General features: G+C 43.1%; 1 protein-coding gene across 1 annotated transcript; it reads right to left on the bottom strand.

The window, feature by feature from the left end:
• LOC126996030 (mitochondrial folate transporter/carrier-like) lies at nucleotides 1-27,742 on the bottom strand. The gene is made up of 7 exons (XM_050856023.1): nucleotides 27,457-27,742; nucleotides 23,368-23,521; nucleotides 9,258-9,395; nucleotides 8,787-8,907; nucleotides 8,364-8,477; nucleotides 4,933-5,078; nucleotides 1-558 (listed from the first exon to the last, which is right to left on the bottom strand). The coding sequence occupies exons 1-7, from the start codon at nucleotides 27,581-27,583 to the stop codon at nucleotides 366-368; spliced, it is 993 nt and encodes a 330-aa protein (XP_050711980.1). The 5' UTR covers nucleotides 27,584-27,742; the 3' UTR covers nucleotides 1-365.
• Nucleotides 27,743-27,805: the final 63 nt, after the last annotated feature.

Genomic DNA, 27,805 nt, shown 5'->3' on the forward strand with positions numbered 1-27,805 from the left:
GACACACAGATCAAAATAGTATTTACATTCACCTTGGCTCGTTTGAAGCAAACATAAAAGATGCGACAAGAACACTTTCCTCGACGAGAAATGGCAAATAAAACAAAATAATAAACAGCCGTGAGACTTCTCCAACCTTCAGCTGCTCTTTGGCGTGACTTGTCCTCGACGTGCAGCACAACCATCACCAGGGCAAGAGAAAGAGCAGAAGGGGGCGGGGCGGGCAGTCTTCCCGCGACCCCTCGAGCACCATTACCCCACTATACTGCCACAACACCGATGTCCCGCCGCGCCGCGACGTGCACGGTGCACCACAAGGCACACACAAGTTTAGGCAGTCGTTCCTTGCAGAGTGATCTTGACTCCTACTCGTCTGCCTTCTTGCTTTGGTCAGGGGCGGCGGGCTGGTCCTGGGGGGCTGGGGAAGAGTCGTCTGATCGCAACTGGAGGAGGAAGTGAGAGGTTTTCTCGTAGACTAGGAAGGTGAGGGCCGTGGCGGGCACCACGCGCATCAGGTTGGGGGACAGTCCCTTGTAGAAGCCGACGGGGCCGTGCTGTCTGCGGGGAGGAAACGTAGCAGTCAGAAACGGCAAGCTATGTTACAGTCCAATACGCCAAACTTGTAGGCTACCCAACCACACACAAAATACACGATGAAAGTTCCTTGCAGCTCTAGCGTCTGGCGTTGGTATATAAAGGATTTTTTTTTTTGTTTTTTTTTGGTATTTCGTTGGAGATATACCCCAATGGAGGAAGGCGGTGCATGCCGCGGAACCCCCCAGACGACTGGTAGAGAGATACCCAATTCTTCCAAGGAGGAGGCCCAACAACGGGGCTGAGGGTGTCGGAAAGAGCCCACCTTTCCACCCTCATGGTAACTGATAGATCTCGAACCCACGCCCCAGCAACCCGCCGAAGCACAAGGCGGAGACTCTACCGCGGGACCACGGGAGCCCCGCTATAAAGGAAGTAATTTTAGGGAACCACAGAAAATCTCTAATTGTATCTGGTATTGTGTGGTAATAACGGATCATTGTGGAGAATACGGTTTGGTGTGGGTGCTTGCAATGACTGTGTTGGAGCGTCGAACTGGCACAAGTTTAACACCGCACCTACCAAGCTGTGACTTCCTGCAGTGGTGAACCTGGGCCAGGAAACATTGTCCTTACGAGTGACAACTATTCCGTTCATTCTAAGTTTTGTTTTAATGTTTTAAATAGAGAGAATAGGTGCAGGCTGCCATTCTTTATTAGACAGGGTATTTGGAAAGTTATTTATTTATTTATCTGTGGCAGCCGAGTAAGCTGTCCTATCATGGTGTGACGTATTTGCAAGACTAATAGTGTAAAGGCGCAGGTAGCCTTCATATTGGTCTGTTTCCTGTTTATGTATTCATTGGTATCTGCGATGCAGTGACGTTCTTGTTCAGCAATGTTATGATTAGTCGTAAATAAAGAATACAAAATGCTGTTTCGCTGGTATAAAATAAGTCACTCCCACAGTCACCCACTCAGTTACCTCACTGACTACCCGAGATGCTTCACGCAAGGTAAGTAATGGATCGTTATGTCAGTGAGCTTCCCTGACCACCACAAGGGCACTGGCCGAAATAATAAGCTTAGTAGTACCTGTAATTAACAACTTGAAACTAATCTTACAGCATTTCTTACTCAAGAGACTACCAGTTTGTCAAATATTCCTAAAAACAACTTTCTAACTTTTTTTATATATAACTTATTAAAGAGAAGACTGCTTCATGTCACCAGTTTCCATTTTGCTTAAAATAAAAGATGATTCGTGCAGCTCATTGGAGACAGTCTGAAGTGCCTGGGACAATCAGGTTGACAAATCGTAAAAAAAATTGTAATCCTACCTACCTACTTACACTAAGCCATGCACTCAGTGATTAAAACCTGGCATTCCACATGATGGTATTATTGTCAGGAGCAGGAAGCTATGGCCTCAGTTGCTCATACTGCAGAATAACGCATGCAAAAAAAGCCAAGAAATAATTACGAAGTTCCAAAGACCAAGGTTATTAACATTAGTGAGCCGATTAGTCTAAAATCTGTCGCAAAGTAGTATTTATAAGTATTAGGTTTGCATTGCTGTGAGTGGTCTAGTTGCTAGAGAGGTAAAGTATGAGCTGCCATTGCCTTACCTGCCCTGGAGGTCCTTGTGTGCAAGACGGGGGAAAAAAACACAGATTTACTGCGGTTAAGTTTATATTTCTTTATATAAAATTCAGTGGTGGTATTAATGACAGTTTTCAATTGGGTTCATCCCTAAGGGTGTTGTCTATGTGTGAGAGGGAGTGGAGGCAGGTGGCAGAGCCCAGTACACCTGAGAACCTTTGAAGAAACATTATGCACATTATTAACACAAGTTCCTCATCATAATGACAAATCAACAATGCCCTTGCTTCTTAAAATAAAAAAAATATATAAATGAATTAAGTTACTCATCTCCCTTCACTTCTGATCATATACTTCACATAATTAATTCCCTTTGACAATTAAAAATTCTGAGAGGAAGATTTAAGACAATATCAATATATCACAGCAGCTGTCTCCACCTCACAAGGACCTCCTCCTGACAATAACACAAATAGTACAACTATGTATATACAACATTCACTGAGTAGGAAAATATATTTAAAAACTCGCTCCTCTGCTATCCCGGACCTTAACAACCTATCGCTTGCTGAGAACGATCCATGTGACTTGAGGGTAATGACGGGGGTGATAATGAGTCGTAGCAATGACGGGTAATACAGCGGTAGTGTGAGTTGCGGACACGACAACAACATATATAGCAGTGTTGAGGCCATGTCCTGCAGTGTTGCCATTCTCTTCAGTTAATGGAATACCTTACAACTATCTACACTTTACTCTGTGCTTGTACGCAAACAGGATATATGTCCAATGCTACACAGCCTCAGGACACGACCTGCATATACATGATCTTGGGAGCTGACAGTGCTGACTAGATAAGAGCTTAATGGTAGTGTACAAAGACATGGCGCTGACCACCAAGACTGACAACAACAGGGTGTACATGGGCATCAAGAAGGCTGGTGTGTAAACTGGTGGTGAGGAATGGCCAACTCCTCCTCCTCCTCCACCCTCACCTCCAGGGGACAATGTTTCCAGTAGTAACAGTGCCATTGATAAAAAGAGTATTGATAACAATGCCATGAACAGAAGACACACCCAGAATGCGTGCATGCACACACACACACACGCAAACACACACACTAACAATTTGCATTGAGATGCATTGCACCCGCTTTCCTCCATTGTCCCTCCAAGAATCATCGACAATTGTGAAAGGAGGAAAAGAAAATCTAATTATACAAGTCCACTGAATGTATGTACACACAACGCATATCAACCAGTTACTCACGCAACACATACCTAACAAGTGTTCCCTTCCACCGACTAAACAGATGCAAGTGTCTAACATGAAAAATAAAGGGGTGCAGAAAACACAACCAATGCCAAGCTCCAGGGTGGTACCATGCACCTCCCTGGCACAGCAATGCCTTTCCCTAGCTCCCTACAACTGAGCAGTCACTCCAAGCAACATGGGTTGAGCCAAGGGCGAGCAAGACTGACCTGCAGCCTTGAGCGGTAACTACACTGGCTGACCCTCTAATGAAACACTCATTAATGATCTATCTACCAGCTACATTATGCTTCACCTCATAAGATAATTCCTTTACCAATCACTCCAGGGTTCATCTATATCTAATCATCTAACAATTATCTAACATTTCATCACATTGATAACTAATTATCACTTTTCACATTAGTAATAAACAGAGAACCAATTATCCTCAGTTTTATTACTCAGCCATAGACTTAAGGGTGAGCATGTCTATAGTCAGTAGACATAGACACCCACAGTATGCCATCCACACACATCCCTTTGTGTAATCAACTCCCATCATCCAACCATTTCTGAACACCCGACTCGGCTAGACAGGTGTACAGTTGATTAAAAATCCTGATTATATTTTTCAATGTCTGACAAGCAATATTGAGGACAGCACAGTTACTACTAAAGGCTGAAGTGAAGCGAGGCGACACATGCCATCAGTGAATAAAATGTGGAATTGTTCCAATGCTCTGAAGAACACAGCATTCTTGTTTTTTTTAGACAGTGCTGGGAACAACTCAGACACAAGGGCAGTCTCATGACCCATCCACAGCTACCAACCGGGGAACAAGTAACCAGTAGCAGATTTTGTACCCAGCCATTCATTCAATCAATACAGTTTGCTTCTCTGATACAGCAGGTAAGCAATGAAAGACCTCAATGGAAGATAACCTAACTTGGAAAACCTTTGCCGCAAACTTAAAGCAAAGTCAGTGGCTAAAGGTTTACATACTGACCTGGGAACACCAGTGGAAAGCAAGAAACAGAATAACAAAGCCAAGTTCAGTGTGAAAATAATTTAAAGATGTGAATAGATGTGTATGGAAATAACTAACCACGCACATTCTCTCGCTCTCTCTCTCACACACACACACACACACACACACTTACTATATGGGAGATTTAAAGGAATAGTTCCCAGGGGTGTCAGTGCAATCTCACATTATAACTTAGAAACAGCACACAAGTGAAGACTGAAAAGTAAACAAAAAGAGCTACACAACAGTATGCACTTTGGGGGGTGGGGAGGAGCAATGAAGGATAGAAAAAGATGCAAGATGACACTGGCGCAGTAAAGACAATGAGTGAAGGTGGTGATGATGGTGGCAGCGGTGATGACAATGGTGGTGATAGCGCTAGAGCTAACGCAGCCCTCAGGAGTTGCTGCTCCCGGACACAGTCTCGTATATGAGGAAGACGAGGCAGATGTTGGGCATGACGTGGAGGAGGTAGGGGGAGAGGCCACGGTAGAAGCCTTGGAGACCTTCGTACCTCCAGGTCTCCTTGATGCAGTGCCGGAGGTTGTCGTAGTGGGCGTGCTGGTCCTGCATGCGGGCCCTCAGCACCTGGTAGGGGTAGGTGGTGACAGCGGCGAACAGCTTGGACAGGGAGGCGAAGGTGAGGTACTCCACCATAGTCTGCGGGAAAAGATGAGGCTGGGTTAGGCTCTCCTGCTGATCTGACCTGTACTTTAGCTTTAACTTTAACTAAAACTCATACAAGATAGAAGGTGAGGCACTCCACCCATAGTCTGTGGGAAAAGATGGGGCTGGGTTAGGCTGTCCTGCTGATCTGACCTGTTGACAACCTTGCTAAAACTCATACAAGAATAATATAAAGTGAAATTTAATAACTGGCCAATGTGAAAGATGGAACTAGATTAGGCTCTTTTTAATGTAACTTTTCTATATGCCTTGGAACAAAATCAAAACTTATTATTATTATTAGTGAGTTGATCTTGTGTAAAGCATGCCAAAACTAATGAAAGTAAAGTGCAAATCAACACTACCTAACCAATGGGAAATATGATACTGGGTTATGCTGTTATTGACTTGACCTGTAATAAAACATACTGAAACTAATAAAATAAATAAAGTAAGACTAAATACATAATAAGCACCTAGATGATAAAATTACTGAGGATAAGATTGCAAGGCTAGTCTCTTACTGATGGAATGCTGGTCAAGGACTTAAGAAAAAAAAAAAAAAAAAAAAATAAAAGAGAGAGAGAAGGAAGGAAGGTAAGAGGAGAGGGAGAGAATAAAGGGAAGAGAGGGAGAGCGAATCAGATCCAGGAAACATGAGAAGGCAGAAATGAGGAGCCAAGGGACTAGAATAAGAGGGGAAAAAGAGAAGAGAAACAGGTATGAAATAGGAAGAGGAGGAGGGAGACTAGTAATGGAGGAGGAAGAGACAGAAGGAAAGAAAAAGAGGGGAGAGAGAAGGGGAAAGACATATGATATAGCTCAGAGAAAAAGGGAAAGGGATGGAGAGGAACAGATAGGGAAAGATAAGAAAGGAAGGAAGGGAGGGAGGGAGAGGTGGGTAGTTTACTGTAGCTAAAACAGAGAAAGAGGGAAAGGGCAGGCAGGGAGTGATAAGGGAGGAAATGAAAGGAAAGGAAAAGGGAGAGGGGAGCTGTGGATAAGTTTCCTGCAAAAGGGAGGGAGAGGGAAAGGATCAGACAGGGAAGGAGAAAGAAGGAGAGGAAGGGATGAAGGGAGCTGTGTGTAGTCTGCTGTAAAAGGGAGAGAGAGGGAAAGGAAAAGGAGGAGGAGGGAAGGGAGATCGTCTACTGTAGCTAACTGACTGCTTGATTAAATTCCAGTTCAAGCCAGAATGACCCACGTGGAGGAAGAGGAGGAGTCCGCGCACTCAGTTAGGTCAAGCAGAAAATGGCAGGCACCCCCAGATACAAGGACAAAGAAAGGTTCAGAGCGCGGACGTGGTGAAGGACGACAAGTAGGGAAGGAAGGAGATTGGACAGCAGGTAGGATAGCTGTATGATGTGAATAGGAGATAGGGAAGAAATAAGGGTAAGAGAAGTAGATGAGAGTAACCGGTTATTGGGAAGAAGAAAATGTAAAGTGATAATGGAGAAGGATGATAAGTAGAAAATGAAGGAGATTGGACAGATTACAGAATGAGAATAGAAGAGAGGAAATAAATATGTGCAGGGTAGTGATAAAGAAGATAAGAGTAACAGGAGATAGAGAAGAAATAAGAGATAGGAGAGTGATAGAGAAGTAGGATGAGGGCATGACAGTAATAGGAGATAGAGATAAGGGATAAAGATAGAAGAGTGATATTGGAGAAAGATGAGAATAAAAAGGATACAGTATGAGTTACATGAGATAAAGAGAAGGGAGAAGAAAGGTATTATGAGTTACAGGAGATAGAGAAAAGGAAGAAGAAAGGTATAAGAATAAGAAGGGAGAAGAGAGTAACAGAAAATATTGAAAAAGAAGGAAAAAGAAAGGCGAGGGTGATAATGAGGAAAGAAGAGAAATGAATGAACAAGGAAGAAGGGAGGCAAGTAAGTGGATAGAACGAAGAGGAGGAGGAAAATGATGAATGAGAAAACGGTAGAAGCCAGGACGTGATTTTGTGGTAAGAAAAGAAGTTAAGAAGTAAAAGATATACCCAAGAGGAGAAAGGTGAGGAGAATAATAACAAGGAGGAGCAGACCAGACATTGCAAAGAGGAAAGTTGAGGCAATGAGGCAAGGAGTGATTGCAGTCATACAGAGAGAGTGGGGGAGCGGGAAAGGGTGAGGAGGTGAGCCCTGAATAATGCAAGCCAGGCCATCAAAAGTCAAGGGCAGGTGGCATTAAGAGTGAGATATGAGAGGAGGCACGTAGCTGGAGAACAGGAAAAAGCTAGGATGCTGGGAAAGATGTGAGAGCAGGCACATAACAGCAGAAGAGGATAAAGGAAGGACATTGAGAGAGATATGAGAGGAGGCACATAGCTGGAGAACAGGAAAAAGCTAGGATGCTGGGAAAGATGTGAGAGCAGGCACGTAACAGCAGAAGAGGATAAAGGAAGGACATTGAGAGAGATATGAGAGGTGGCACATAGCTGGAGAACAGGAAAAAGCTAGGATGCTGAGGAGAGCAGGCACGTAACAGCAGAACAGGAAAAAGGAAGGACGTTGGGAGAGAGATAAGAGCAGGCATGTAAATGGAAAACAGGAAATAGGTAGGATGCTGAGAAAGATGAGAGGGATAAACAAACACAAAACCTACACAAAAATTAATAAAAGGAAATGACCAAGGAGATAAGTGTCTGAAAGTAGTTAAAAGAAAAAGACGAAATGCATGTGTGAGACAGATAAACAGATGTAAAGGATTAAGAGGCTACCGATGCAGCACACAGGAAGGCAAAGATAATCATGAACAGCTGAGGTATACAACACATGCATACACTAGCAAAAGCTGTGATGGAGTGGTGAAAGCAGATGTTCCACTCACCAGCTTGGGAGGGATGACTATTACAAGGCAAAAAATATAAGGATAAGTAACATGTGAGAAGTATTGACGCAAGAACAAGTAAATACAAGCATAGTGATGGGAGGACATGAATAGAGACTGCATGTTATTCACTAGCAAGACAATACTGTACTGTTGATAGATGACTGGGAAGAATAATCTCTGAGCAGTTCTATATTGCCTTGCGTATAAAAACCACAGATGCAAGAGCGGGCATACATAAGGAGGAATAGTGAGAGAATAGAGCCAGTTACAAATGCACATAATTCACCAGCCTCATACTAATGGCAAGACAATTTTAGCACTGTTATGACGAGACGAGAAAGGATCATGCATATTGCCTCATGTATAAATAGCCTGCACACAAGAAAAGGTAGAACAGTAATGGATAGTGACAGACGACCCAAGACGAACACTCTGCATGCTACTCACCAGCTTGGCATCGATGGGGAGGTTGCGGTATCTGTTGTACTGTGCCTTCATCTCTTCGTATGCCATGAACTGCAGCGCCCCGTGACTCACGCCGAACACCCCCGGAACGAAGCCCTGCAACACGAGCAATGGGTTTGGTAAAGGGGAAATGTTGGGAAGAGCGTAAGTATTTAGGGAAAAAAATTGAAGACTTTAATTAAGAGCATGACAATAGTAGCAAAAGTGATAGCAAAGGTAGTTACAAGTAGTAGTAGTAGTAGTAATATGAAGGGGAAGAAAATAAGGTTAAAGATGAGAAGCAGAAAAAAATAAATAAATAATAGTAGACAGGGATGAAGAATTAATGGAAGGTCAAATCAGGAAAGCAAACTAATCAAGAAATATTACCACAAAACACCAACACAAGGCTGGGCTAATATTCACCTTGTAGAGGCCACGAACTCCCTCGTATTTGTAGGTCTTGATGAGTGCGTCCATCATGCCGTTGTAGTGAGTGGCACTCGTCGCCGCACTCGCACCCGCCTCTGTGTACTGGAGGCATAACCTGTGCGGAGGGGAAAAGGTATGAATGAGAGGGGATGTTACCTTTTCCTGTGTTGTCATATGCACTCCACCTGTGGCACACTTAACCTATCCACTAACTAGCCCTTGAGGATATATTTAGAAAGGAGACAACTGAAGGGCAAAAACCATAGCAGAGAAAAAACATGTCACTGCTCCCCAAAAGCAAAAAGTATAAGGATATCCAAATTCAAAATGGGTTGGGGAGGAAGTTAAGTCTTGAAGGAACTGAAGTTGTAGGCATGAGGAAATACATGAAGGAAGAGAGTATATGTAGAGGGAGCTGAGGAGTATACATAGGTCTCATGTGAAAATAAAAGGGCTGTAATTTACCTGGTTTTGACGACCCAGATGGGGTTGGTCATGACGAGAGTGAGCACGCCGGCCTCAGCAGCGGCCACCATATGAAGGCCGGGCCCCAGGTGGACTTTGCTGTTGCCGCCCTGTAGCCACGTCTTGATGGTGTTGTAGCTGAGGAAGAGAAGATAGAATACAAGTTAGTGAGGCTGCTGGGAAGTGCTGGTAGATGCTGTGGAGAGGAAGGAGTACACAGGTTAAAGAAGCAACCAAGAAGTAATGATTAAAATGGAGGATATTTTGAGATGCGAGGATGAAATGGTGATGACTGAGGCACTGAATAAACGAATGATTGTCTACAACTACATAAATAAGTAAATAAATCATCTGTTGGTTAGTGTGCTCTGTAAACTGGTTCTGTAAATTTAAACACAAAAAGTAAAGAACCATAAATAAATAACCCTACCAAAGTCAACTGCATCATAAAGTTGTCTAGTTATCTATTTATCATCCCACCCAAGGTTTTCTGTGTAATATTATCGGTCAATGTCACCTGGCCGGGAGGGTGAATACAATACAGCAATGAAGAGGGGAGGAAAGGGAAAGAAAGGTGATTATTGCAAAAGACTGGTGAGAAAAAAAATCGTAATCAGACCTTAGTGTGTACCTCGAGTGTTGTCTGTCCTTTTCTTATCTCATGCAAGGGCACATACACACACACTGATATTGACTGAAGGTTATAACCTTCAACATAGACAAAACACTTTACAGAGAGAGAGAGAGAGAGAGAGAGAGAGAGAGAGAGAGAGAGTACTTTCCCAGTGTAGGCCTATGTTCCTAAACTAAAAAAGATGGGGTATTGGAAAAAAAACAGCCCCATCTCCACCCATGGCCACGTGGCCCTTTATTTTTTCTAACCCCATAATCTCCACCATCACCTTCACCCCCTTATCTTCCTACTACTACTACTACTACTACGAAACATTTCAAAAGAACACCCCTTTCTCTTTTACTGAACCTGGCCTAACTTTATACACTTCCTCCTCTTCCTATTACGAAACATTCCATTATTTTTTATATATATATATTTTTTTAAATTTCTTCATTACCTTCAACCAACACCACAATCACTTCATCTACACCCTCTCCTTTCTCCTCTTTACTATTTCTACTTGCATTCCTAAGAGCCATTTCAAACTGCGTCGTACCTTCTCATATCCGTTCTACTACTACTACTACTACTATACTACTACATAACTACCACTACTACTATATCGCATCTAAACTTATATTACATAATACAAATTCACTACAGCTATGATATAAGAATAATATGAGGTATGGGCGCGTGAGGAAGGTAAGCGTGGGGGACAGTTGCCAAAATACACCCAGACATTCACGCATACATCTGTGGTCCTCCGTCCTTATGTAAGATACGATTACATAAGTTACGTCTTCGCTATACACACGCCCATGCCAACAATGAACTGCATACTCTCTCTCTCTCTCTCTCTCTCTCTCTCGTGTGTGTTGCTGGGCGTAAATCTGATATGTAAGGATTCAGTATAATAGCTCTTTCTCGTGCTGGTCACTGTGTGTGTGTGTGTGTGTGTGTGTGTGTAGGGATGGCAATGTCACCTTAAGAGGCTGCCTCACGTGAGGAAGGTGCCAAATATTCTCTCTCTCTCTCTCTCTCTCTCTCTCTCTCTCTCTCTCGAAACTGTGCCAACGTCTCGGTTCATACAAGACTGCTACATTTCTCTATCCAATTCATATGTCATGTCCTGTCACACACACACACACACACACGTATAAACGCACGCACACATGGAGAGCAGATATTGATGGAGTGTATGGGGCGGACGGAGTCGGGATGTTGCAGCCACGTGGGGGGGGGGGAGAGAGAGAGAGAGAGAGAGAGAGAGAGGAACGTTACACATAGGCCTATTGCAAGATGATCCAGGCCTTGACACACTAAACCCAGCCTATGAACGTATACTGCGGGCGTGACCCACTTCAGAGCAATCAATAATGACCTAACCGCCAGCAAAGAAGCCTCTCACCAGGGTCGTCATGCTAGAATGGGTGCAACACGAGGCACTTTCTTTTTTTATAACATATGGAGCAAGGTTACTATTCTTCCCTACACACACATACACACTGACACCTATGTAAGTCAATTTAGGGCACAGGTTATCATCTTACCTATCATCTTCGGGGTAAAAGAAGGAGGTAAATGAATTGGTATGGATAGGGGAGGTACAGGAAAGGATAGGAGGACGATCGCTTTCTTTCTGACAGCTAAAGAGAGAGAGGATGAGGAGCCAAGAGGGCGGTCAGCATGGAAACAGAGAGAAGGCAGGGGGGAGAGACATTGATCTTGCCCCTCTCTCTCTCTCTCTCTCTCTCTCTCTCTCTCTCTCTCTCTCTCTCTCTCTCTCATTTCGAATTCTCTGTCATCTCATGAATATATTATAACACTATCACTCTACAACAATCTCACTTCCGCTTCCCAGTCCTCCACACCCGTATGCATAACATGACCGAATAACCAGTAAATACAGGCGTCCAGCAATGCATGATAACGTTTCTTGCTGGACTTTGGATAACGTTAGACATGGCATGATATAAGAGGTAATGAGGGTGGGAGGAGGTGTGGGGGGGATATGCCACAGCTGCGCGTGGCCTCATTAAATCCTGAACGCACTGAACCCATAACATAAAGACACAAGATAATTGCAAGAAATGGGGAACGAAAATAGGAGTTAAAAAGAAGGCAGGTGCAAGATTTAATAGTGAAAAGGGGATAGGAAAAAGGGGTTAAATAGATGTCAGGGGCAAGATGATGGTAAAAAGGGAACGAAAAGGGGGTTACAAGGAAGGAAGGTGCAAGATATAGTAATGGTGAAAAGCGTAGGAGAAAGGAAAAAGGGGTTAAACTGAAGGAAGGTGCAAGACCAGAAAGCATGAATCAAAAGCTAACCTCCCCTCTTTGGTTGTACTGAAAATAGCAACAAAAAAAAAAGAGGGACACAGAGGTCGAGCTTCCCCCCACCTCCCTCTCTCTTCGTATTCTCTCAGCGGCAAGACTTGGGTGGCGAGAGCGCAAGGCGGCAGGTGATTGGTTGTCGTCAAGCCAAAGCAAGACTCGGCCCACGCTGCTCGCCCGTTGATTGGTGGATATTTTTAGAGTTGCATACACCCGCTCCCCATCTTTTATCACCATTTATCTTTACCGGCGTCAGGAAGACTACGAGTGCAGAGTGCTTGCCCAGACGACTGACAGACAGATCAGAGGGGTTAAAGGATGCCAACGGTGTGTGTAAGCTGTTGTCGAGTAATCTTAATCACACACACTGGGGTAAGGGGGTCCACATGGTAACGGAAGAGTAAACGCCTTGGTACACACACACACACACACGAACCCTGTCTCGCGTAAAGCAGGAAGGATAATAAAGTCTGCACCTAGTATCATAAAAACGGCAGAAGATAGATTGATGCGTATACAGGATTTTATTCGTTCCTGGGGAAAATTAACGAGTAAATGGTATAATGCTAATGAAGAGGTGATGTGTCTTCAGATAGTAATTAGTGAAAGGAAACCCTGTCAATTCTGTGGTGCACAAAGAGGCGATCAATAAAGGAAAGGCATAGTACGCGAAAGACATACCTATATAAAAAGTAATTGCAATAAAACCTAAGATACATAAGCAACTGGCCTGAATATAAGCAGCTAGTCCCATTATTTATCTATGCTTGTCTAATTATTCAGTAATAAGATCCCATTTAGTACTCAGCTCATACGGACTGTGTGTATGTGTGTGTGTGTGTGTGTGTGTTTGTGTGTGTGTGTGTCTGTAACTTTCGCTATCATTCACTCAGCACCTCCTTACTTTCCCTTAAAATACCACCTATCACACCAAGCGTAACTACGTACAAGATAAAAAAGCTAAAACAACACAAGGAAGAGGTTATGAGCTGGTGCAGGAGGACGGGGTAAAGGGAGGTGGAAGAGGTGGTGGAAGATAAGGTTAAGGATAACACAAAAATAAAAGAATATTGAACAAAATATAGATAGTAAACAGTAAGAAAACCCTAGAGCAAGCAAACAACTTTCAGAAGGATAGATGATGCCTATGTACGCTGCAAGAGAGTAAACTAGGGCGAATGAACGAGAGAGAGAGAGAGAGAGAGAGAGAGAGAGAGAGAGAGAGAGAGAGAGAGAGAATAATAAGGAGCGAAAACTCAACAAGCAAGACAACACGCACACACAAAAAATGTATATAATCTCAGACGAAAAAGAAAAATTAATTACAGAGGTCAAAGAACACACACGCACGAACAGCTCTCCAACATAAGCAATGATACGACTGGTTTACGAAACATACATACAGAGAGAGAGAGAGAGAGAGAGAGTAATGAATAAGGAACGAAAACTCAACAAGCAGACAACACGCACACACACAAAAAAATGTATATAATCTGACGAAAAATAAAAATTAATTACACGAATAGCTCTCCAACATGAGCAATGATACGACTGGTTTACGAAACACTTATAATTAAGATCAGAACATGCCCAAAATAATAAGCATATGTATATACTCTGTAGCCTGTAATTCAACACCACCAACAAAAATACCAAAAATCAACAAGAGCATCAACAACAACAACATTCCATTGAAAATTATTATGAGGATGAGCGTGGACCAAGCATTTACTCTGTCCTCGCCTCGCCTCCTCTCCTCTCCCCCGTCTCCCCAGCTACTCCACGACGCTTCTCTAAACAGTCAACAAAAAATAATCAAGGACTCTGGAGTGTTTTGGCGCGTAGAAGTGTTGTGGTAGTATTAGCAGTAGTAGAGGTGGTGGCGGGAAGTTAATTTTGTCGCAGTGGTAGTAGTAAACATTTTTTTTTTTTTTTAGTATTGACTGAAGTAGTATATAGTGGTAGTAAAAGGATTATTTTTTTGGTACGTCATAGAAGTATCATTCTCATCATACTATCAGGAAAAAAATAAAAAAATAAATAAATAAATAAAATAGCATCATCAGTACAGCAGCATCCCCTTCACCAACAACATCAAGCACCACAGAAAGCTACGCCACAAGCACTATCAGTGAAGACTAAGCCAAGGTCCATCTATTATCACCAACCTCATTCCGTCACATGCCCTCCCACGACAAACAACGGAGATGAGGCTACGCGCGTGTGTGTGTGCGCGTGTGAGTTGGAGGAGATAGAAATGCTGGAGAGTAAACAACCGAGTAAAGAAAGACGCAATGGGCTATGTGCGACGATACAAAAACTTATACACTTATTTCGTTAACTTATTAGGTAGTACTGATTTATCCTCCCCCCCTCCCCCTCTTCTTTTTCTATCCTTCTTACTTTACTGTCACTCTTAATTTTCCTATCTATGTGTGTTCATGGAGGGGCTTTTCTCGGGTCTGTATCAATTTTATTTTTTCTCCTTGCCCTTTCATGGGTCTCAACAATAATGATGATATTAATTCCTGTATTAATCTTTTATATGCCTCAAAGCAAATTATAACTGGTATTATCATTATGGAGATAAAGCAAAGGGAAAAGATAAGACGGATAGATTTGACATGATGATACTAATTCCTGTATTAATTTTATATATGCCTCAGAGCAAATTATAACTGGTATTATCATTATGGAGATAAAGCAAAGAGAAAGATAAGACGGATAGATTTGACAAAGACGCAATGACCTAACTGTTGAGTTCTACATACAGAAGAGCAGAATATGAAGGAGATGGTAAACAGATAGATAAGAAGAATAAAGCTGCATTGTACTGGGCGTGATAATAGCCACTGAGAGGGAGGAAATGCTAGTAATATCAGATAAAGTTTCAAAAATAGAGAAACCGTAATGTCTGTATGATCGTGAAAAAAATAAAAGCAAAATAGGATCGTGAAAATCAGATAAAAAAGCAATAACCTGCGTATGTATGTAAAAAGCAAAATGATAATACGAAGATGAACGAAGTACCACAACACGCAGTAGGTTTTCTTGGTGTGAGATAAAGGAACATACGACGGAGGAAAGAGCAAACACAAATACTGAGATAAGATAAAATCGAGGATACTTTTGAACTACATTCTACGCTCCATGGCCTGACTGGTTCAATGTCAATGGTCCCGCCACAAACACTGAATTGAAACGAACTTGAACCCCCCAAAAATGTGTAGTGCTTTATATTGTAGGAGAAATGCTGCGTTTTCTTGTAGCTATTTGTTCCTCCTTTTTTTTTCACCTTTCATTTGCCTTCTTTCCTTTGCCGTGGAAGAGAAAAATGTTCCTAGGTATATGAATTAAAACGTGAAGGATGGCTCATGGATATCAAATAATATACTGAGTTTGAAAAAAAAAAAAATTAGCTGAGATTATCAACAGATGTAGAGGTATGAGGTAAAAGTGGGATCCATATGCTAAATACACCCCCACCCACCCACACACATATGTAGAGGTATATGGTAAAAGTGGGACCCATATGCTAAATACACCCCCACCCACCCACACACACGTAAGCCATGACGCGGTGTACACCCCCACCCACCCACACACACGTAAGCCATGACGCGGTGTACATCTCCTGGGTAAACAGCACATTCAGCATTGCGCAGTGGCGAGATAAAATCGACGCACAAGACTAAACGGAGTGACCAAAGACCGAACCACACGCTACGTCATCCATCACATCCTCCCTCCCCTCCAATGCTACTCCTACTCCCCCGGCGGCGATAAGAGCTCATGTGTTGTGCAATGCGCCTGTTTTTACCCCGTCACACACACACACACACACACACTTCAGCAAAGGCGCCCGACAACCCGTACCCGACAAGCCGTAGTGGGCAGCGAAGGTCATCACTGGGCTAACATGGAGCTACCTTACAACTTTAGCCTGTATTCTCAGGTGCATTCGGCTCCACAACTACTACTTCGCAAGGCCACGAAGAAGTTTAGTCGGGTTCTCATGAGTGGGGTTTTGTTTCACATCCGTAGTGCAAAAGACTTGTCAAACTGTCACTAGGCTCATAAGACTTCCTTTGGAAATACTAACGGAAACTCTACGAAAGCCTTATCAAATGTGTGTGTGTGTGTGTGTGTGTGTGTGTGTTTACCTAGTTGTAGTTATACAGGGCCTGGGCTTACGCTCGTGTATTTGTCCAACTGTGTGTGGGTGGGGTGGGGGTTGGGAGGGGCGAAATATTTGAGAAAATGAATAAGTCCTCATCACCTGGTACACATCTTTGACCTTCACACACACACACACACACTAAAATAGCAAACTAAATGCACACGTGGGGCATATGTGTGCGTTCGTGCGTGCGCTACACATTGGTGCTTCTCCCTTTCTCCATACACGTGTGGCTTCTCATGGAGGCCTGCTGGAGGTCACCCCTGCCCCCCTCAAACCAACCCCCCATGACGTAAGCAACCGTCCTGCCTTGTGGTTGGTTACTGGCGGAGGAGTGGCGAGACGAGCCTCCAACCCCCAAAAACACCCCCTGCGTCCCCACCTACACACACACACACACACACACGGGCTTACGTTGTCCTTCACTTCTCTTCTTACAACAAAAACTACTTCTGTTACTTCTACTTGTTTCGTTTTGCGGCATAATTAATAATAAAGACGATAATACAAGTGAATACAGTACATACGTTGCATTGACAGTATTTAAAGTAGTAGTAGAAGTAGATTAGGTTTCTGGGGGTCGTTATGCGGGAATATGCTAAACACAACGTACTGCGCGGCCATGTTACTTTCTACAAGCGCGCACACACACAAACACACACACACACCTATTCGTCACCCACCACCACCTTCATTCTGACCTAAATACAATAGTAGCAAGTCAGCTTTCATCCTTTTATACAATGTTTCTTTGTACTCAGAGCAGCTCAACGTAATTGTTTCCTAGTCTAGGCCCTACTTCATTATCTCTTCTGAACGTTTTCCCATTTCCTTTTACCACATTTCCTCTCGTCAGTGATATATAACCCTTTTCTACTTGCTTTCTGCCCCTTTTATATTTCCTGTAAATTATTGAATGTGCAAACAACTTTTTCTACTTTACACACATTTTCCCTTTTTCTCTATTTGATAACAAATTCTGCATGGCTCCCAATATCTTCACTTTATCTCACATCCACCATTTCCTTACATCACTTCCTACACACCTCTGTTTGGCTCCATTTGTCACACCCGAGAACAACTTATTCAATCCATCTTCAACTTACTTTTATCATTTTAATATCTACCAAATCTCCATCTCTCCTAATCCACTATTTCCTTTCCTTATCTCTACATCAGCTTAGGTCTTTATCTGCCGTCGCCCGAGACAGCTCACCGGTTAGCACAGGAGAGCCAGCGTTCCAAAGTTCAAACCGTCCTTTACCTTCCAGTTCCAACCAGATTTACGACGAGGAACAGGCCTGGGAGAGAGCAAAAGAAAGGAAGGGACAAAGGGAGGCAGGCACGGCAGGGGGGAGTGAAATGAGGTTGGGATGGAGGGGAATTCCAAGAAACGATGTATGATTATTTCGACACAAGAGAAATTTTTCCTACTGATACGGGGTCACAACAACTGTCTTTTTCCTTGCCAATAATCCACAAATCCAGCTGCAGCGAGTTGTGCGACAGGCAGGCAGTGAAAGTTTCTGAAGATATACGGTCAGTGGTCACGGATTCATATTTTTCCTTGCAAAGAATCCACAAATCCGGGTGTAACGGTGTTCGATAAAGAATAAAGAATGCAAAATAAATAATGTTTTGATATAGGTAGTGATGCAAGTTTTGCTGAGATGTGTGCTTAAAAATTCATGAGTTTCCTAACAAAAAGCCCTCAAATTATAACGAGGTGTATAACAATAAAGTTAAGTGTTGCTTCGATATAGGTAGTGATAAAAGTTTTGCTACGAGATAATCAATGTGGTCACAGATATACAGGTTTGCCATACAAAGAGCCCCCAAGTTTTGCTGTAACGAGGTATATACGATAAGGAAAGCATAAGAAAGCAGAATTGGTCTGGTTTCGATGGAGGTAGTGTAATTTTTCTAGATATAAGTGGTCAGAGATTGCGAAGGGGCATGGTTAGATTTGTTTAGATTGAGGTGGTGAAAGATTTCTAGGTATATTACGTAACTGAGATGGCAATGAGTCCCTAAGTTTTGTTATAACCAGATCAAGGGGAAGTGAAGAAACGAGAGGGGGCAAGGGGGAGAGGGAAGTTCCAGGAAGGTGCGAAACGGGTGACGTAGAGAGGGGAGAGCAAGGCCTGGGAGAGAGGATGGATGTTGCGTCATAGGGGAAGAGAAAATTTTCCTAGATGTGTTTTTCTCCTTAACGGTCAAAACAACTCCTACCCCTTTCCCAATGCCCTTCCATTTGTCCCTGAGGCCTCGAGAAGTGAATAATATGACATTGGTGGAAGTCACTGGGAAGACACCAAGGACATTAAATTTATCGAAGAAGAGGAGTGTGAGCATCAGGCAAGCAGCGAGTCAGGGAGGGAGCGAGCAAGCGAGCGAGCCTGTCATGGTGAAATTCCCGTGTGGGAGAGTGACGTCAGCACAGCCCCGCGTTCCCATTGGCTACCGGCGGAGGCGTGTGCATGGAGGAGCCAATCACATGCCTTGTGCTGATATGTTGCAATTTCTCCCAGTGTCTAGACTCATTGCGATTTTGCAGACCGCTTTGTGTGTGTTTTGAGCGAGAGGTGGACGATGTATGACGCAACTATGTAGAAAATCGCTTATATTGGAGATTTGTGATATTAACGAGGTTTCCATTGTAGACGAGCTTGAATTCCATGTTATTGCTTCTATATTGATCAATCTCATATCTGCCAGACCTCACCTGATAGACTGTGTGTGTGTGTGTGTGTATCATCCTGCACGGACACATACTCAACCTGTTAGCATGCGCGCTGGTTTCTTCCATGGTAACACACACACACACACACACTGCAAGTCAAACCAAGATCTTTTTATCCAATATTCTCTTATCTTCCTCCTCTTCCTTTTCCCTCTCCTATGTTTCCTTTACACGCTTTCTTCCATCCTCCTCCTCGTCCCTTGCTGTGTACTTATCTCTGTAATCTTTTATTTTTTCTAACTTATCTTCCCTCCTCTCTTCCTTTATTTCCTTCTCTCCTCCTGCCTCCAATAGAAGTAGAAAAGGTAATGAATAAGAATAAGAAAAGTTATTGATGAAACAAGGAAGAAAAACATTATATATACCAACTCATTCTCTAACCTCCGAGAACAAACGGGGAGAGGAAAAAACCTATGTAGCATTCATCCTCTTCATTGTGTCCTCCTTTTAACGATTTTATCACCCTGGCGACCGTTAGTGTGAACAAAACTATATAGACGACGAAGAGAATTTGGAACGATTGTGAAACTGAAAATAATTAGGGAAGGAGAGAAGGGAGGGGGGGCGTTAAACTATAAAGCTAACCAGGTGGGCGGCGGCGGTGGTGGTGGTGACAATGCAGGTGGCACGTGTGTGTGTGTGTGTGTGTGTGTGCGTGAAAGATGGTATGCCTGAAAAAAATACTGGAGTAGCAACACAATAAAGAATAGTAAAATGAACCTTATCACCCTGTCACACGCACACACATACAGGAAGCAGGTCGCCAATAAACACATGAGGGACATACAAACAAGCACAATCAAGCACCTAGCAACGCCCTTCATGTCCCCCTTGTCACTTCCCCCCCTCTCTCTCTCTCAGCATGCATACCCCCTCTCTGGCACATAATTCTTTCTTCCTACCTTACCTTCCCCTCTTCTCTCCATCCTTTCTTTTGTCTTTTCCGCAAATAAAACCCTTCCCATTCCCTTTTTCGTCCCCTTCCTTCCAATTATATACCTATCTATATGTGCCTATTCCCTTTTTGTCCCCTATTCTCTTACGCCTTTCCTTTCTCCTCTCATCCTTTCCCTATTTGCCTGCCTTTCCAATCATTCTCAAATCAATGGGTGGAACTGATAACCATTTGTTAGACTGAACCAGAAGAGCAGGAGGAGGCTGTGGGACTGCGAAACATGAGAAGATAAACAACGATGTTGAGGCTAAAAATAAATGATGCTTTGGACTGGGTGAAGAGGACAAGATGAGGAACACTGTGGGCGGTAAGTGGAGGCTGAGGTCAATGAGAACAAGTGAATACAAGATATCGGTAAGGAATGGATAATAAATGGTTACGCAAGAAGGAGGAGGTTGTGGTAGAAGACGCAATAAGAGAAGAGGAGGTGGTAGGAAGACAAATGGTAAGAGTAAGCAAAGGTCACATGGAGGATGACTAGAAGCTTTGGAGGAGGAGAATACGAAAATAAAAGAAGAGGAGGAGGAGGAGGAGGACGAGGGGGAGAAGTGTAAGAGTGAGAAGGAATGAATAAATATTTCGATAACAGGAGGAAGAGGAGGAAAATGTTATACAAGCAGAGAGGGAGAGAGAAAGGAAAGAAGAAATATTTCGATAACAAGAGGAAGAGAAGAAGGAAGAGGAAGAATAGGGTAAGGTTACAGGGGTAGAAGCAAACACACACAGAGCCCGGATGAGGAAGTGTACATGCCTACGTGGACTCTTCCAGAAGGCCATCACACACACACACACACACACACATGTAAGCCTAAAGAACACACGCAAAACTTTTTTTTCTTCTTCTCAAGTGTTGTAATCTGCGGACACATCAATTAAGGGTCCTCGCCCCCCCCCCACTGACCGTCTCATACGCACACAAACACCTGGATGACCCCCGTAACCTCACCTTTACGATCTCTGACCTTTTCAAACGAACCTAGGGCTTTTTTTTGAGCCGTTATTATTATTATTATGGTATTGACAGACTGGCTAGACGAGAGAGGGTAGGCGACAGGTGGCATTGATGATGAAGGGTGTTGGTGGTGGTGACTGGTGGGGCCAGGCCACGCGCGCGTGTGTGTGTGTGTGGGGGGGGGGAAGTAGCCAAAATAACCCAAGTCACACCACTCTCTCCCTCTCGCTTCTGGACCTCCCTTCCTCAACTCCCATTACTTCTCTCCCTCCTCCTCCTCGTCCCTCTCTTCCTTACCTCTTCTTCCTCCCAATCACAGCCTCAAAACAACTGCCATTTTCTCCCCTCATTGGTCTCTTGTTAGTATCCTATCCCCTTTTGAAGACCCTCCCTTACCCCCATTCCCCTTATATAAATCACATTCTACTATCCGTTCCCATTTCCTCCCCTCCACCTCTATATCCATGACCCATTTCTATATTTTTTTCTTCCACGACTTTCTCCTCCGATGTTTTATTTTTATTTTTTATTTTTAGGAGGAAGGTGAATGTCTCGTGAGGAAGAGGAGGGAAAGGGGGTAGAAAATGAGGGGGGAGGGATGGGGTAGCCTAGTATAGATGCTCAAAAATGGTGTTTGTGAAATGAAGAAGAGGGAGGTGAGAGGGAGGGGGGACAATCAGAGAGAGAGAGAGAGAGAGAGCAAAGCAGCTGCATGTATGTCGCGTAGACGAACAATGTAAATGAATGAAACACACACACACACACCGATAGTCAGAGTCACATTTTTGGCAAGCCATGTATACCCTCACCCCCAGGCGCACCCCCCCTTTCCCTCCCATCACCCCCAACTTGGCAACACTGCAGGGCATATACTTTCTGTCCCTGGGCCCCACGTCCACAAAATATTTCACGCGAGGAGGAATAAAATGAGAGTAAATGATACAAAAATAAAAGCGATCTAAGGAGGGCAATAAACTCGGACCAGGAAGCAGATGGATAAGGACGGAGAAGAAACACATACAAAGATACCGATTTCACAGTGGCTTTGTAATCGCCCGAACCAAACTATTCAATCTTCTACACTCCATAATGGTTAAGTTTTCGATGCAAGGCCAGATACACAAGAGACTTATACATGAACACAAAACACCAAACAAGGAATTTTCGAAGTCTTTGGTATTGGTTTGGAGGCTTACTAACCCATCATGGCGAACTGTGAAAGTTGCCCTAGAGCACTGAGGGTGGGAATAGGAAAAATATATATATGCAAGAGCAAGTGAAAGTAGGAAAGAAGGGAGAGAGAAAGAGGGAGAGGGAGGGAGCAAGCACTATTGAAAGAGGAAGGTAAATCAAAGGCAGAAAGAGAAATATGGATAATCGACACACGGGAAATGAAGAGGAATGAGGAAAATGTGAAAGTATATAAAGAAAGAAGCAAAGGAAGCGAAAAATGGGCAATGGACAACAAAACAGAAGAATAGAGGAGGAAGAAAAGGAAGAAAAGAAGGAATACAAAACAGAGAAGGAATTGAGGAAGAAATAGTGAAGGAATAGGGATAAAGAAAGGAGAATAAAGAATGTATTGGAGGAATGAAGATAAATGAAACCGGAAATAGAAGATCTGAACCCCAAAAACATGAAGCCTAAAAAAATCTTTCTTCCCGTGAGATACGAGGCACGATAAGGCACAGGTGATCGCCAAGTGGGGTCTACACCTGTGCCGGGAGACGAAGTTTAACCCGAATGAGGTCACAGATACAGGCGCAGGTGTAAATGCTTTCGAAATCACAGGTAAGTGGTTTATTAGCCTACTGATTATTTATTACTTGATATGATGTATTCTTTCTATATTTGATTGTTTTTTCTCACCTTCTTGACTGTAAAGGAGGAGGAGGAAACAGAAGATATAACGAGAATAAGAAAAAAAAGGAGTAACAGGAAAAGAAAAGAAAAAAGCTCAACATTGTGGTGATAATATGAGGAAGGAGGAAAAAAGTAAGTAGATCAGGAGGAGGAAAAGGAAGTAGAAATAACAAGAAAGAGAGAAGAGAAGGAATAAGAGGAAGACAGAAACAAAAGGACTGAAACTTTGAAATATTGTAATGAAGGAGGAGGAAGAGGAGAGATCAGGAGAAAGAGGAAGTAGAAATAAGAAGCAGAATAATAAGAAAAAAGCCGTGACAGGTAGATAAAAAATAACTAACTTTTGTATGATGAAGACGGGGAAGGAGGTAGAAAACACAAAAGCACTCAAAAAACAAACCAAAACCACAACTACCCCCCTCCTCCTCCCCTCCCATAAAAACAGCATCGTCAGGAGTACTCACAAGAGGAAGTAGAAGCCCCACGCGGAGCCAGCGCCCCACACGTTGGGAGTGACGCCCCTGTAGAGGCCACGGATGCCCTCATGTCTGAAGATCTGTCCCATGGCTTGCGTCAGCCCTGTGTAGTGAGGCTTGGCAGAAGCAGCGCCATCACTAACTGTGGGAGAGACAAGAGAGACGGCCGTTAAAAAGTGTGAATGGACAGGGAGTGAGTGAGAGGGATGTTAGGTGTGAGTGAGAAGGAGAGATGAGTGATGTTAGGTGTTGGAAGGAGGTAAGGACAGGCAAGGATGTTGAGACTGAAGGAAGGAGGAAGGGAAAGGATATTAGGTATGGTATGGAGGGAGGGAAGGAGGGGAGGAATGTTAGCTGTGGGGTGAAGGAGAGAGGGATGTTAGGTGTGAAGGGTGTGTAAATGAAGGAAAGAGGGATGTTCAGGAGTATGAAGGAGGGAGAGAGAGGGTTGTTAGGAGTACGAAGGGATGCTGAGGTGGTGATGAAGAGCAAGTGAAGTGAGTACTGTTGAGATGAAGTGATGCTGTGAGTGAGATAGATAATGACATGAATTAGATGATGAGTGATTCTGGAACATGATAATGAAATGGGACTAGAGACCCGGGTACAAAAAGAGAAAAGAAATCAAAGCAATAGCAAATTTTGAGGGGCATAAAGGGGTATGGTAAGGTATGAAGGGAAGTGAGAACCTAGGAAGAGTGCCAAATCAGAGTAAGGGAGAGGAGAGGGAGAGAGGGGATAAAAGAGGGAGGGAAAGGAAGGTAAGGTGAAGGGTACGGTAACATAAATAGGAGTCACCAGGTGGGACAGATACTCAAGAAGGCCAAATGATAAGGTGACATTTATGAAGGCAACACATAAATGAAGATAATTAGATGTAAAAAGGTCAGACTTATGTGATGAACAAAATGATAGATGAATATAGAACATGTTGGGATGTAGAGATAGAAAAAAACACGAGTAGAGATGGACACAGATATAGAACAACAGCCAGAGAAAGAGAGAAGGTAAATATATAACAGGTCGACTGATGCAAGAGAGGGGAAAAACGAAAGATAAAGCATCACCAGGATAACTGAAGAAAAATAAGGTTGAAATAAAGAAAATTGTCCAGTAGAAATTAAGTTTGCGAGCAACATATGAATACACATATATAAATAAAAAGATAGCCTAAATAAGATGGTTACACAATAAAAAAAACATTATTAAAATTCTAGATTATACGAGAACTACCACTACTAATTCTACTACCATAGATTATACAATGATTACTATTACTACTACTACTTCTGCTACTAAAACAACCCTATCGATCACTACCAATACTCCTACTACTACTATTACAACCACAACTTCACTCACTACTACTCCACATTATTATCAGCATGGTCACTCTTATCTAATGACTAGCTTCAAGTCAATGCTCCCTCTAACTGGCAACCCTCCCTCGCAAGAAGTAACCAGGACAGATGATGATGCTCTCTCTCTCTCTCTCAGTACCCTGGCACGTGAAATGTTCATCGTGTAACTTATGACACAAATAAAAGGGAAAAAAAGGGAGGTAGTTACATAAGCAGACACTCTCATGTAATAGGGACTAGTCATGACACCTGCTATTTGTGAAGAGAAGGGGATAGGGGTGACTGATGTAACATTTTTTACTATCATTGTTATTTTTTTTCCTTCTTGACCCTTCTCTAGCTAGTTTTTCTTTACAAGTGTGTCTATAGTGCTAATTCTAACACACACAAAAATATATACCTAACAATAATATAACACTAATATGCTATTTGTTGAATGTTAGGTAAGAAATTAAGCCATGATGCCATCCACTTTAAATTTAATGGCGTCTATCTGGCCACGAGATGGTATGACGCAACACGTGTCTGTCTGTATGTATATATGTATGTCTGTCCTTCCATCACCTTGACTAGCATTACCTGGCAGGGACACAAACGAGGGTAGCGGAATATCACGAGACTATAAAAAATACGTAACCGGCCGCGGAGGACAGCACGAGAGAGTAAAGATAAACGAGAGAATGATAAGAGTGCGATAGGGAACATAACGTACTCCTTACACCACGCTACCCTATGTTAGATAAGAGTAAAGAGGGTGAGAAGGGTAAGGGCTGAATGTAGGACAGCTTAGGTTAGAGGCCACGGAGACGAAATGAGGGAATGGAATGAAAGATGGTTTGGACATGTGCAGAGGAAGGAGAAATGGTGGATATATCAGAGGGATGCTGTAGATATAGATTTAGATAGTTTGGACATATACGGAGAGGAAAGAGATGCTAGGTATATCATTAGGATGCTGGCGACGGTATGAAGATGCTTTCGACATGTGCAGAGGAAGGAGAGCTGATGGATATATAGATTAAGATAATTTGGACATACACGGAGATGAAAGAAATGTTAGGTATATTAGGAGGATGCTGGCGATGGGATGAAGGTGGTCTGGACATGTGCAGAGGAGATGAAGTTCACAGGCATGAGGATAAGAGTGAAGCCAAATAGGTATATAATTGGATGACGTGGGTGTAAATTCGTCCAGTATACTTCACCCTTTACAATATTCAGCCAATGAGCTTCATCAACGGCTGTGCTAAGCGTTAAAAAATCTTATCGTGTTGGGCCAGTGTTATATGCAAGTCAGCAGTAGTCAGCCGGTTACCGGACACGGTATTATATATACACACACACTTTGTACCCTAGGATTACTGCAACAGCCCCTTGAAAAATGAAGCACTTTCCTCAATTCTCTTTAACTATTCATGATAACTTAAGTGTAGGAGCCATGTATACTGCTAAATTATGTATACTCAGAGGGAAATACCAGAGCAAGGGGAATTCTAGGAAGGGAGGGCGCGCGCACATACACACACACACTTCCATAGCTACGTAAAAACAAGTATCCAATCGCGAATGTCATCCCAGCTCTGCAATTGTTGAAGGACACACACACAACTTCGTATAAACCCCTCTAAACAATAGTAAACCAACGTAAACTAAAGGAAATCAACTAAGCCCCAACAGGAGCACATCAATGTAAGATTCTGTTAATTAACCAAGGAAAATAAGATAAAGAGCTATCAAGTGTAAAACAACGCAACCTTCTGGTAACCGCAAATCAGCATCAAACTCCTCCATTCAAGTGTAAATCAAGGAAACTAACATCACCAACTCCCAGAAAGTATATATGTATATAAAAAAAAATCAACCTTAACACACACAAATCAAACTCAAGGTTAACCTAAACTGCTTCCTCCAACTGAAAACTCTTGTAAACCAGTGTAAATCAACGTAGGTAATTCTCCTCCAAACAATTGTAAATCAAGGTAAACTCCACACAAACCCTAAAGGGATCAGGTGAAGTCGGCGCACGGACGAACTCGGCACAAAAAAACTTTGGACTCCCATATCTCAAAAAGTACTGGTTCAATCTTCCTCAGATCCACTCTAAACACGTGAAGAGGAAGAATGGGAAGTAATATTGGAATTGAAAAGGAAGAGAAATAAAGGAAGGGTAAAGAAGGAATAGATGAATAGAATCAAAAACATGTGTAAATCTAGTCAGAGAACAGATAAAGGAGCAGAGGAAGCATATGAAGAAAGAAAAGGAAGAGGGAGGAACGGAGATGAAAACGAAAGAATAAAAATGAGGGAAGGAATAAATAAAGGGAGAAAGAGGAAGGAATATAGCAGAGAAAAAAAAGGAATACAGAGCGAAGAATACTGACAGACTCCACTAAAACCACAACCACAAAAATCCACATCCACTAACCGGTAAAGAGAAAAAGAGGGAGGAATGGAGAGGAAAACGGAATGAGGGAAGGAATAAATGGGGAAAAGAGGAAGGAATATAGCAGAGGAGAAAAAAAAGGAATACAGGGCGAAGAATACTGACAGACTCCACTAAAACCACAACCACAAAAATCCACATCCACTATGAAGATGAAAACGGAATGAGGGAAGGCATAAGGGGAGGAATATAGCAGAGAAACAAAAAAGGAATACAGGGCGAAGAATACAGACTCCACTAAAACCACAACCACAAAAATCCACATCCACTCACCGGCAAAGCGGATCTTGAGGAGGTCGAGCGGGTGGAGAATGAGAGTTGAGGCGACTCCTCCCGACACGCCCGCCACCAGGTGCTCGTAGCGGACGCCGGCGAACGGGCTCACCCTCTTGCTGGACATGGTGGTGGTGATGGTGTTAATGGTGTTGTGACGGTGTCTTCACGTGGGCGGGAAGCAGTCTAGAAGAGCATGATGAGGAGCAAGAAGGAGGAGTGACGCCGATGGACCTCTCACTATGACTGGCCAGCGAACACTGAGGCGCCGCGGCAATGGTGGGCCTCGGTGGCGGAGGGGATCACCGTTGACAGATTATCGCACTCAGAGCCTCGTATTTACCGGTTT

This window comes from Eriocheir sinensis, chromosome 9 (genome assembly GCF_024679095.1).
Source record: "Eriocheir sinensis breed Jianghai 21 chromosome 9, ASM2467909v1, whole genome shotgun sequence".
NCBI classification, from domain to species: Eukaryota; Metazoa; Arthropoda; class Malacostraca; order Decapoda; family Varunidae; genus Eriocheir; species Eriocheir sinensis.